The 12,500-nt window shown below is 37.0% G+C and overlaps 1 protein-coding gene across 1 annotated transcript in view; it reads left to right on the top strand.

The window, feature by feature from the left end:
• Kynu (kynureninase) overlaps positions 1 to 12,500 on the top strand; it is a 121,584-nt gene that overhangs the window by 71,203 nt on the left and 37,881 nt on the right. Inside the window, exons 9-10 of the mRNA XM_050139940.1 lie at positions 7,836 to 7,934; positions 9,078 to 9,151. Of these exons, the coding sequence (XP_049995897.1) occupies positions 7,836 to 7,934; positions 9,078 to 9,151 (173 nt within the window). The remainder of the gene's footprint in view (positions 1 to 7,835; positions 7,935 to 9,077; positions 9,152 to 12,500) is intronic.

The following is a 12,500-nucleotide window of genomic DNA, read 5'->3' as shown; positions in this document are numbered from 1 at the left end:
TAGTATCCCAAAATCTTTGTACTCTTATTACAGCCTCATGGGTCTCAAGTCTAGCTGTATTGCACTGTTATGTTTATGAGTGTGAATTAGAACTATTAAACAAAGGGAACCTAACATCAGATGAGAGAATATCCATTGGCAGTTGATTTTATTTGTTTATTCTTTTGCTTATTTGTTCAATAATATTTTACTTATAGTATAAAGCAATAAGATTGGAAATTTTCATAAGAATATATTATAGGGGAAGAGTATGAAGAATGGTTCCCTTTCTTAGAAGATACCTTGTGAGCATAATCTGAGCCATTCAGGACCACCTGTTTCCTCTACTATAACTAAATAAGATAGACTGGATAATTCATAAAATAATGTTGCTTTATTTATGGTTCTAAAGGTTGATAAGTTCAAGAGCAAATCCTGGGATTTTGGGGAGCTTCTTTTCTGCAATTCATCATCACTTGGGAAGCAGAGCATGGATGAAACTCTGGGGTCTTTTACTTTCCTTAAACTCACTAATGACACATGGTGGGACACAGTGACTTCAACTAATACTAACTACTGCCCAAAGATCTCACCACCCAATGTCATTTACATATGAATTTCAGGGTTAAGTTTCCAACCGCTGAGCATGGACGGGTACTACAATTATGGCACCAGCAAAATGAGGAGGGGGACAGTATAAACTAAAGGGTGGAAGCAATAGGGCCTCTGAGACAGGGCAGATAGAGAAGCCTATAAAGGCTCAAGAGCCATAGCAGCAACTTCTACAATGCTTCCTTCTCTTACCACTTCAAAGGAAGAGCAGGTTGTTGTCAAATTTGTGGCTTAGAATTTAAACTGGTAAAAAGCACACTGGAAAAATTTGCATTGTTTGAGAAATAAATTACTAGATTTATGCAAGGATGACTTGGAAGTAAGGTATTGTGTTGTCTTACACAACTATGTATGATGCAATTATGTCAGAATGTATATGCTATAACCATCTATGGTAAAACTGGGTAAAATGTGTTGAAACATGTCAATATTTAATTTTATTTAAAACTTTGTATAAAGGTGGCAAAGAAGCTTAAGGGTCTTGTTCCTCCTCCTCCTCCTCCTCCTTCTCCTCTTCCTCCTTCTCCTCCTCTTCTTCTTTCCTTTGCATCTTAAGTCACCTACTCTTATTCATAAAATATTGGAAACAGCTGAGGGAAGGCTACCTGGGAGATGACTCTGCCATGCTTTGTTTTAAGATGCTGCCATCTAGCGACACTTCTGTAAAATCACACTGTAGCCATCTCAATAAAGTTTGCCTCTTACTGCAGTCTCTACTTTAATAATTTATGTTTTCTGTCATCCATACAAAAGAATTCTACATTCAATAAAATGTACTGTAGGAGCTTGGAGTGCTTTTCTGATATGATGCTATATCTGTGACCACAGGGCATTAATAACGGGATCCAGTAGGTGAACTTGGTACCTTTTTCATAGTCCATACTTTATAAATAATTCAAGATAAAATAAAGTATAGACTTGTATTCCTTTAGTTTTCTCAGAAGGTTGAATTCTATTCTAAAAATTTATAGAAAGATGAGTTTGAAAAATTCTTTCATTAAAGAATCTTTCTCTAATTAGGAATGTGGGTGAGTAGAAAACTGACTTCAACTTCAGTATCTGTTTTTATTTTTTTCACATGGAATTTCCATCGTATGTGTACATCACAATGCACAGTAACAAATATGTCTATCTATCAAGTCTGATCATAAATCTGTCAGCCCAAATTCTGATTATCTCCAAGTCTTCGTGGTGTGGATTAACTGTATGGCTTCTCAGATACTCTCAAAAGTATATTCCTATAGAAAATTTCTTGCTTACATGATATATATTTCTCAATTTGAGAGTAAGAAAAACTGGCAAAAATTCATCTCTCTACCTTGGAAGAAAGCGATCAGTTAAGTATTATAGATATGTGTTCCTTTTGTGGAAGAATAGATGCAGTCAGGTTATATTAAGTATAGCTTTGTGAACTGAATTACCAAGAATAAAAGCCACACCTGTGTTAAGAATTCTCCAAAGCTGAATAGATTTGTGACTGATTAGAACATCTGTGATTGTGGAGCGCTCAGACGTGGTAGGTTTGGGGCACAATTATCTTAAGCTATCTTTAGTCTCCTTAATAGGGATTCATCGTTCGCCTCTGTGTGTGACCTGCCATCCTTGTGACTATCAGGTGGAATAACTTGGGAGTGTGCTAACAAAACGAATTGCTTGCACCAGCCCATAGACTTAGAATGTCATCAAGTAGCACCTGGAGCCCATAACAGAGACTTCTCCATGTTGCTATAACAGGTTGATATTTCCATGATGGTGCTTGAGAAGTGATATGATTTATGAATTTCTTTTGTTCTGTTTCAATAAACACTTCGTGAAACTGCCACACTAGACATGGCGCATTTGTGGTAAACTAAATCTGTGTTCTTGGACATGATCGTGCACATTTGGCTCTTGAACAAAATGCTGCTTATTCCCTTTGGGGCAGGAACTATATCTCTGTATCCACAGGTCTGGACACACAACATGAGGCCCAAAAGATGATCCACCTCACTGCAGTAGTAACGTGCACCTGTGTGAGATACTAGCATGAGTGCAGGTGGAAGTTTCTGTCTTGCCTGATCCCCTAGCTGTTCAGTCCCAACAAAACACACAGAAGCTTATACTAATTATAACCTGTTTGGCCTATTAGCTCAGGCTGATAATTAACTAGCTCTTACAACTTATATTAACACATAATACTTAACTATATTTAGCCACATGGCTTGGTACCTTACTCAGTAAGGCGTTCTCATTTTGCCTCCTCTACATCTGTCTGGTGACTGTAGACTGAGCCTTTCCTCTTCCCAGACTTTATCTAGTCTGGTCACCTCACCTATAATTCCTGCCTGGCTAGTGGCCAATCTGTGTTGTATTAAAGCAATACAGGTACCAAATCTTTACATAATCACATGAGCCCATGAGCCACTCATGTCTAATTGCCTAGTGTTGCCTCATTGGGCAGTTGTTTGTGGCATTTTTCTTGTGGTTGAACTCTTCCCTTACATCAGTGGTTGATTCACTGATTTGTTTTGAGATGGTAGTTGGGAAACTATTCGGTTTGAATTCTATTTGTTTTTTTTGTTGTTGTTGTTTCTGAAGCATTTAGTTCAAGGTTAGTCATTTTGTTTTCAGAACATTCAGATACAAGTATTTAGCTTGTTTCTGTTTTAGAAGCTCTGTTAATTTGCTAAGATTTTCTCTTTTTTCCTCCTATGTCTAATTCTGTCCTTTAAACTGGCCTCTGTCTATCACAAACTCCATGATATATAAGCAACTGAGGGGGGAAGCCCAGAAAAATACACTTATTCTTGAGATGAAAAAGACTTTATTGGCTCAGTTGGAAAACAAACAGAAGGACTATTCACCCGGTATTGAGTCCCTATACATTACATATCAAGTAAATAGCCAGGACAAGTCCTAGATACAGTAGAAGGAACAGACAGGAAAGAGGGAGTTCCTTCCAAAAGTACCATGCAGGTTTCACCCAAATCACAGGTCCCTAGCCAGTATAGAGAACTTTGTCATTTTCAGAAGAAAAGAGGAAACACATAGAAGGAAAACTGAACTATTTGGAGAAAAACTGCTATTTGGTATGATTGTTCCTCATTTATGTTTGATATTATTGCTAGTTCAAATTTGGAAAAAATTGGCACAACAGAAGACAATTTAGCCAGCCATTGCCTCCATGGAGAACATCTGGTTTTTCTGATGTATTTTGTTTGTTTGTTGTTTTCCTTGTCATTTTCTGTGGTTTTTTTCTGTTGTTTCTGTTTGCTTTTACCAATCTGACAGCTTGTTGCTGAGCTGTTTAAATTTTTTTTATCCCATCTTGATTTAATATTGGAAATTCATGTGCATCTAAAAATTTACTCTGAGATTTTCCTACTCAATGGATTGTATTTCAAGATAAGATCTGATGATGTTTGAATTTCATTTTTAACTGTTGTAATGGATCCCCTTTTATTGCTTATTTTATTAAATTGGTCTTTTCTCTCTTACGTTTGGTCTGTTTGGTTAAAGCCTTGTCAATCTTACTTATCTTGTCAAAGAAATGACTCTTTACTTTATTGATTCTTTACTGTTTATTTTGTTTCCTGTGTCATGAATGTCTGCCCTGATCTTAACAACTTCTTTGTGTCTGCTACTTGAGGTTTGCCCCGTTCCCTTATTCAAAACTTTAAGTGAATCATTAATTGATTTAGTTATAATCTCTCCACTTTCTTTCTTCCTTTTTTCTTTCTTTCCTTTTCTTTCTTTTTTTCTTTCTTTCTTTCTTTCCTTCCTTCCTTCCATTCTTTGTTCCTTTCTTTCTTGCCTTTTATTTACTTGACATTTTTTATTTATTATATTATGTATGTATATATATATATATATATATATTTATGGATATATATTTCCCTTCCAAAAATCCTTCCAGATTTCCCTCACCTACTCACACAAATTCATGTTCTTTCTCTCTTAAAAAAAAAAAAACAGCACCAAACCAAATGATTTCTTAATGTAGGCATATAGAGCTACGAAGTTCAATCCCATTGGTTTTGAGATATTGTGTTTTTGTTTTTATTTGCTTCTAGGAATGATTTTAATTTTTTGTGACCTCTCCAAGGACTCTCTGAATGTTAAATAGTGTATTGCTTAATAGCCATAAGTTTGTGTGTGTTCTAGATTTTTTTTCTTGCTCTCCATTGTCTTAATGCATTGTAGTCTAATGAAATACAACGAACAAACTGTTTAATATTCCCTGTATATATTATACTCTGTTTGTGTCCTAATATTGTGTGCATGGTACTGTGTTTGAATGCAATGCTCTGTATATGTCTGCTAAGTCCATTTGATGTATGATTTCATTTAACGCAGATATTCTTTTCTTCCTTTCTTCCCCTTCCTTTCTTCTTTCTTTCTTTCTTTCCTTCCTTCCTTCCTTCCTTCCTTCCTTCCTTCCTTCCTTCCTTCTTCTTTACTTTTTGTGGGAATGGCCTGCTAATTGGTGAGAACAGGGCATTGAAATCACCTCTACTACTGTGCTGGAGGTTAATATATCTCTAGTAGTCATTTTATGAAATTGACTGTATCTGTTTCCAGGACATATCTATTTATAATAATAATGTTTCTCTTAATTGATTGATCCATTAGTCAGTATGAAGTCATTGTCTTCATCTTTTCTCATTAGTTTTGGTTTAAATTATATTTTGTCAGGTTTTATAACAGTGTATACCAGTGATATCTGCTTATTTGTAGATCCATTTGCTTGAAATGGCATTTTTCATTCTCTCAACCTATGGTGATGAGGTGTGTTTTTTGGATGCAACATATGGATAACCACTGCTATTTGATACGATCTATTAGTCTGTGTTTTCAGATTGGGGAATTGAGACCATTAATATTCAGGGTTATCGGAAGTTGTGTATTGATCCCTGCCATTCTGCTGATTTTGTAGTGTTGTTTTTTTTTTCTTCTTCTCCATTGATTAGTATCACTCATTCATGGCTTATACCTATTTGTAACTTCATGGAAAGATTTGTGGTTATCTTAAGTCTTAGAATTCTTTTTCTGTAGAGCTGGCTTAGCGGTTATAATTTATTTAGTCTATTTTTAATCATAAAAGTACCTATATTCCCTTAAATTATGATCAGTAGTTTATATTGACAGTAGTTAACTTTCAGAATTTAAAATATATCATATCAAGACTTTCTAGCTTTGAAATTTCCAGTTAAATAATATACTGTTATTCTGACAGACCTTTATACGTGACTTAGTGTTTCTGTCTTGCTGCTTTCAATATACTTTCTTTGTCCAGTTTTAATAATGTTCTAATGAGAATACTATGAAAGGAAGTACATTCCTGCCCTAAATGATATATATATATATATATGAATGAATGAATTGGCATCTCTTTTCTTAAATTTGATAAAGTTTCTATCATGATTCTTTAGAAAATGTTTTCTGTGTCTTTAGAATAAGTTTACTCTCCTCCTATGCCTACAACTTACAAATTTGGTCTTTTCAGAGGGCCTCATCCATCTTGGGGTTCTCAATATTCATTAACTCCTTGTTTTATCTTTCTCATTGTTGGAGCCTTCCAGTTCTGACACCTTGTCTTCAAGCTCAGCGTTCTTTCCTCTGCTTGGTCCACTCTATGGCTGAGGCATTTTAGAGTTTTAGTGTAATTTTTAACTTATTTTTATTTTGCTTAATATGGTATTTACATCCAGCATTTCAGGTTGTTTTTTCTTCAATATTTCTTTTTGACACATTCTTCCTTCATTTCATCTATCGCCTTCTGTATTTTGTTTGTCTATTGTGTCTCTGAACATGTTTATAATCATTTTGATTTCTTGGTCTAGGATTTCACCTACTTCACTCTTACTAGATGCCATTGCTGCAAGAGTAATAATATTTGTAGGAGTTATGCTGTCTTGGTTTTTCCTGTTTCTGTCATTAGTGCACTGAAAATTGGGTATTGGTACTACTTCTTTACCTGATTTTGTCTTTTCTAATCAGCTATATTCTTTTAGTTGAAAGATTTATACTGTTCAGGTGTTACTTGGGTGAGGATGTATAAAATGTAAAGTTCAGAAAATAATTCTTTATATCAAGTGCTCCAGGTGTTGGCATAAACTCTGTATATATCCCCATGAAGAACACTAACTAGGAGAATGACCGAGCTATTTGGTATTAACACTATGTAATTGTGATACTAGCATAGACTTCAAAAACCATTGGAAGATAAATGGCCAAGGATAAACTGAATTATACTTAGGTTTTAGTTAATATGATTGGAAGAAATAGGGAAGGAAAGTGAATAAAGAAAAAGTTTAAGTATTAGATCAACTTTTAAAAAAAAGAAATTAAGGTAGGGAAAGTTGAGGTATACTTAGAATCTACAGAATTTAGACATGGATTGTTACATTGCTGGAAAGTTATAACCAGACAAAAAAGGAGGAGTGATCTTGATCAAAGGAAGAGAGGACATGCAAGGAATGGAATATGTGAGATGTGACAGAATAGACTAAATTAATCTAGACTAGAGTGAAAATTCAATTAAATTACACTGGACCAGAATGAAATGACTTAGAGTAATCTGCATGAAGCAAAATAAACAAAAGCCTAAAAGCAGCTGAACAATGAACAAAAGCAAGGCCATCATGACACAATATGTGCATGAGTGGAGGGTAAGAGATGAAGGCTCCAGGAGAAAAAAAAAAAAAGAAAGAAAAATGCTTGTGCGGTTATTGCTAGCACAGATGCACTGAGTTGAAAGGAAAGATCTCAGATCCTTCTGTTCCTAGTAGGTTCTATGTGGAGCTGCGTATCAGAGGGTTATACAGGAGCCATTTGTTCTGCTGCTTGGGTGTTCTGGGAACTCTCTGAATCTGTTGGGCGGGAGCCAGGGACCTGCCTTGACCCTGCTGTAATTTTCACAAGGAGAATTTAAGCAAACCCCTTCCATCTCCCACAAATGAACTGTGAAGTTAGTGCAATGAAGGCGTCCCAGTTTGGCAGTAATACCTCTGTTTCTCCTACTGGACCCGAAGTTTCATCCCTGTCGCCGTTCTTCCATACAAGTACAAATGTCTATGTAGAGAAGAAGGAAGTATTGGAATTTTTATGAAGATGGCTTTAATCTAGGTTAACAAAAGGATTGTGGGAGTATGGATCAAATGTTGTGAGCTGAGGCATCAGAGAGGGGACAGTTACTATTCAACATGTTGCAAAAAGTATTCTCATCATTAAACCAATTGAAACCTTGTTACATTCTTCCCCAGGGCTGTTTTGTTGGCTTTGATCTAGCACATGCAGTTGGAAATGTTGAACTCCACTTACATGACTGGGGTGTTGACTTTGCCTGCTGGTGTTCTTACAAGGTAGGAACAAGTTCATGTCTGGAATCCTTTTATGTCACATAGGTTTTAATCTAAAGTAAAACCTTGGCCCATGACGCACACACTCTACTTTTGTCAGCCCTGTGTTTCCTGATTCAGAAAATAGTGAAGCCATTTGATAAAGTAACATGAAACATAATTTAGGTCTATTATTCCTACAGCTGTAGAAAATTTATTCATTAAATTTCTAGACTACTATGAAAACAAATTAAATATAGAGAAAATAATTTCACACTTAGAGCTTCATACTTACTGATTAATGCCTTTAGTTTTTGTTTGTATGAAGACAAAATTCCAATATCTCTACATATAGAAATGAAATTCTTAGACTGTAAGTACTTGATATGGAACATTTGGACAAAGTCTTTGAAATCTGTGAGACCTTAGTTTGCCTGCTACTGCCTAGTGATATTGGGCATTCCAAGAACACCTCTGGTGCTTTCCCAACTCTCATGCCCTGATGGTAGGACTTGGACATAGACACATGAAGAGTCACAGAAATAGGGCTGTGTGTTAGAGAAAGGTAATTATCTAAGGTAGGAAGTGTGAAAGAGCAAAAAGATCTTTTGTAGTTTAAAAGACCCCACTTCACAGGGATTGCAACTTTGGGATCTTTTTTTCCCCCCTTAGTGTTCCATGCATGTTCTATCTATGAAATGTAATTCTACATACAACTTTGTGCACCAAAAGCATGTACTTGACGTCTTGTGTCTCCAAGAGGTATATGGTAACATTTTAATGAGTTCAGGCACCAGCCTCTTACATCTGTCTGCATCTGTCTCTTGCTGGGATAGGGTAGCCTATTATAGGAGAGGATCAACCAGCTAAGTTTTCAAACATATCCAAGGCTCTCCAGAGCCTCCTTTTGCCCTGTTCCCCTGAATTAATAATTTGAATAAAATTTTGTGAAAATAACATTGCCACATATATTTCATCTTTAATATTTCTCATTTTTTTCTTTTAACAGTAAGACCCAATACTCTGTTTTACTGCAAAAGCTCAAATGATCCCACATTTTGAACTGGTCAAAAGTTATGGGCTTATTTAAAACAAGTAAAAATGAAAGCAGTGTTTATAGTTTTCTCACGTTTTCGGTAAACTCATAAAATTTTACTTCTTTTCCAGTATTTAAATTCAGGAGCTGGAGGTCTGGCTGGTGCCTTCGTCCATGAGAAACATGCTCATACGATCAAGCCTGCGTGAGTAGCGTCTCCAAGCTTTTATTCCATTATGAACAAATCAGTGTGCATTCCTAAGATGGTAAACGTTTCTAAATTTGCTCTCATGAACAGGAGCTGGATAAGATTATAATTATTTTATCACTTCATTAACAGTGTTGTGCTTTATCGGAAATACGTGCTTTCTGGAGACTTCAATTGGCTGAATGAGAAGTTTAATCAAAAAGGGAATCTTCAATGCAAAATGAGTTCTCGCAATCATGTAGAGCGAATGGTTTGATGCTAAAGTACTCTTGAAATTTATATTTTTAAAAATGTGCTGCTTTGGCTTTTCAATTGCTATACATACAACCTGTTTTTCCATCCAAAACACAGTGTTGTGGCCACAGCATGAAAGTTACAGGTTGTGTTTATATTCCCCAATGTCAAGGTGCTAGATGAGCCACTGGAACCAAGGCTTTTACCAAGTCTCAATTGCTTTTCCCTCTGAGCTGGCCAAATCATCTTTACGGTAAAGACAGTATACTGAGAGCTCCTCTTCCTTTGGGGGAAAATAGAGGAAGTAAGAAGGAATAGTAGAAGTAGGAAGGAAAGGGATCATTCCTTGGCAGAACTAGAGGAGCAGTTTCAAATTGTACATGAATAACTGGCTCTCCTATGCTAGGGCCCAATATCTAAGCCCAAGCTGAAGAGGGAACAAATGAAAGAAGGAAGAACCAGAAGGCAGAAAAGATTTAGTCCAGGTTGGGTATGATGAAGATGGTGAGGGGCCTCAGCTACCTTGACCCCAAGAAATCTAAGAAAGCAAGTGGTGGTGGGCCTGGCAATGCTGCTATTCCAGTCTGCCTTGGCTTTGGACGTTGAGAAAGAAGTAACAACAAGATACCCAAGGGCACCACAGAGACAGCTGCAACTGCCTTACCCATTGAGCAAGATTCAGAGGAGCTAGAAAAGAGAAGGCCCGTGAATTACAGTGAGAAAAAGCTGTTGAGCTTGGATATCAATATTACCTCGGGAGAATCTGGGTTGAACCACACATGTCACTGAGGCTAAGGAGCCCTCTTTATGTTTTTCAAATCCAGAAGCAATTGGGATTGGTTTTGAAACTTACAAGGTATACTCACTTAGCTTGAGCACAGCTTTATCCAGCCTTTAAAAAAAAACTTGGAGTTTTATACTACTAAACCCATCCAAAGGTATAAGTGCAGCAATGGGCTATAAAATACCAAATGGTGAATCCCGTGCAAACATATATACACAAACATGCATACACACATATATGCACAGATATACACATATACATGTATTTTATAATAACAATTAATGAAAAAATGAAGCCATGGATTTGAAAGAGAGCAAAAGGGGATATATGTGAGGATTTGCAGGGAAGAAAAGGAAGAGGAAAGGGGTGTGTTTCGTATGATATCAAAAAATAACTTTTAAGAAAACAAATATTAAAGGAAAAAGGAGGGGGGAAGGAGAGTAAGAGAAAGACAGAGAGGGGGAGGGAGAGAGGGAGAGAGGGAGGTAGAAAGAGAGAGAGGAAAGAATAGCCAAGGAAGAGCTAGCTTTGGAGAAAGAATCGGGAATTACTGATGCAGTTACAAGATATCAGTGGACAAGCCAACTCACCAATCAGCCTCTCAAGAGGGTTAGTGGGAAACAAAGTTACTGCACAGCAAGTCCCAGTGTCCCAGCATTTCCAGCTCCAGATTTAGCTCCTCATCCTCATCTTCCTCCTCTTATGACACATTGATTTTAACTCAGTCAGGCTAAGAGACAGTTGGAGCAGGAAGGACCAGACCTCTCAACCACCCTGCGCAAAACACTTTCTTTCTTATTGTGACACTTCTTCATCTCACCCTTTGCCATAGGAAATCTGACACCGTGCAGGGCCATTCACTGCAATAGGGTCATGAACAAAATACGATTGAATTCCCCAGGCCTATTGGCAAAGACCTCTAAATGTAGAATCCTTTTCCGAATGATGGAAGTGGGGCAAAGGTTTGGGTAGGAGAGGGTAAAGGTCTAGTACAAAACTACCTGAAGATACAGCTACCATATTTACTCCCAAGGACCCTTTTCTGAGGGTTTTTTCACTTTAATTTATTTCAGCTAGGTGAGACTGGGAGTGGGTCACACCATGGTCCTCCTCTCAGTCTCCATGGGGCTGAGAAGATGCAGGAGTTCTCTTTTCTTGTTGGCCTTTTCCTAATCCATTCCCTTTGTCCTTCCACTTCAGCTGTAGCCTGGGGATTTGGTGATATCTTTATTTGGATCCCAGAACAGCCTTTCCTTTGTCTCTTGATTCTGACTTGTAAATAAGGAAAATATTGTTGCAAAAATTAACCATTAGACAATTTCTTATTCCTTATCAAGATAAAGACAGCCAGACTGTGCCTAATAGAGGTCTAAGTGTGTTGTTATTCAAATTGCCGTTCCCTTTAAAGCCGGGGTGTCACAGGATAGCTAGTAAGGAGGATCTTCTCTCCTGAAAGGTTTTCTAATCCATGAAACCGAAAGGAGCTAAGTATTAAACAATGGGCTAGGATTACAAAGCAATACTTGCAGGCTTTATACAGCTCTCTCGGTGTTTTAGAGTAAGTGTAAATAGAAACGCAATATATGAACATATTTATGCTTTTTTATTTGACGAGGGAACTCATTGTGTGTCTTCCAGCTAGTGTAGAGAAAAACAAATAACATCCTGTATCTTATTTGTGTTCGTCCTGGAATGTGTCGGATGAGCATCAGGATTGTACACAATACAGTCCTGTGGTTAGTTTTCCTCTTCTCTGTGACACCGGCTCAATGATTTAACCTTAAAAGAAATTACAGGAGAATTAGTAGACCTTGGAGCACCTCCCATTTCTGCCGTCCTCTGCATATTAATCCTAGAAATTTAAGATCATTTTTCTGTGGGTTCCTTAATCATGTCTGAGGTCTCTTCAAGATTTCAAGCTTCTAAAATTAAAGAGTGCTTTTTCTCTGGACAGCTATTTAGTCAGGCCTGTATTTTTCTTAAATATATTGCTCTCGGTACATTAAATTGTTCTGTATAGCCCAAATCTTCAGAGAAGACTATAAAGTGCATATTATGAGAATAGTTACACATATTTTAAGTCACCATCTTAGTGTGTGTGGAGGGGTTGGGACATGCACATGCATGGTATATGTTGGGGGTGCATGCACATGTATGTATATTTAAATGTGAAGGCCAGATTTGATTTTGCGTCACTCTCAGTATCTCTCCATCTTATGTTATGAGTCAGTGAACCTGGAACTCACTGATTTGACAAGGCAAGATGGTGAGCAAGTTCCCAGGATCCCCTTGTCTTTGTCCGACAAGTCTAGGTTTACAGGTGCGTAC

Source organism: Alexandromys fortis, unplaced genomic scaffold, assembly GCF_014885135.2.
Source record: "Alexandromys fortis isolate MF-2015 unplaced genomic scaffold, M_Fortis_MF-2015_v1.1 scaffold_33, whole genome shotgun sequence".
Taxonomy (NCBI): Eukaryota; Metazoa; Chordata; class Mammalia; order Rodentia; family Cricetidae; genus Alexandromys; species Alexandromys fortis.
This window is presented reverse-complemented; position numbering and strand designations above follow the sequence as displayed.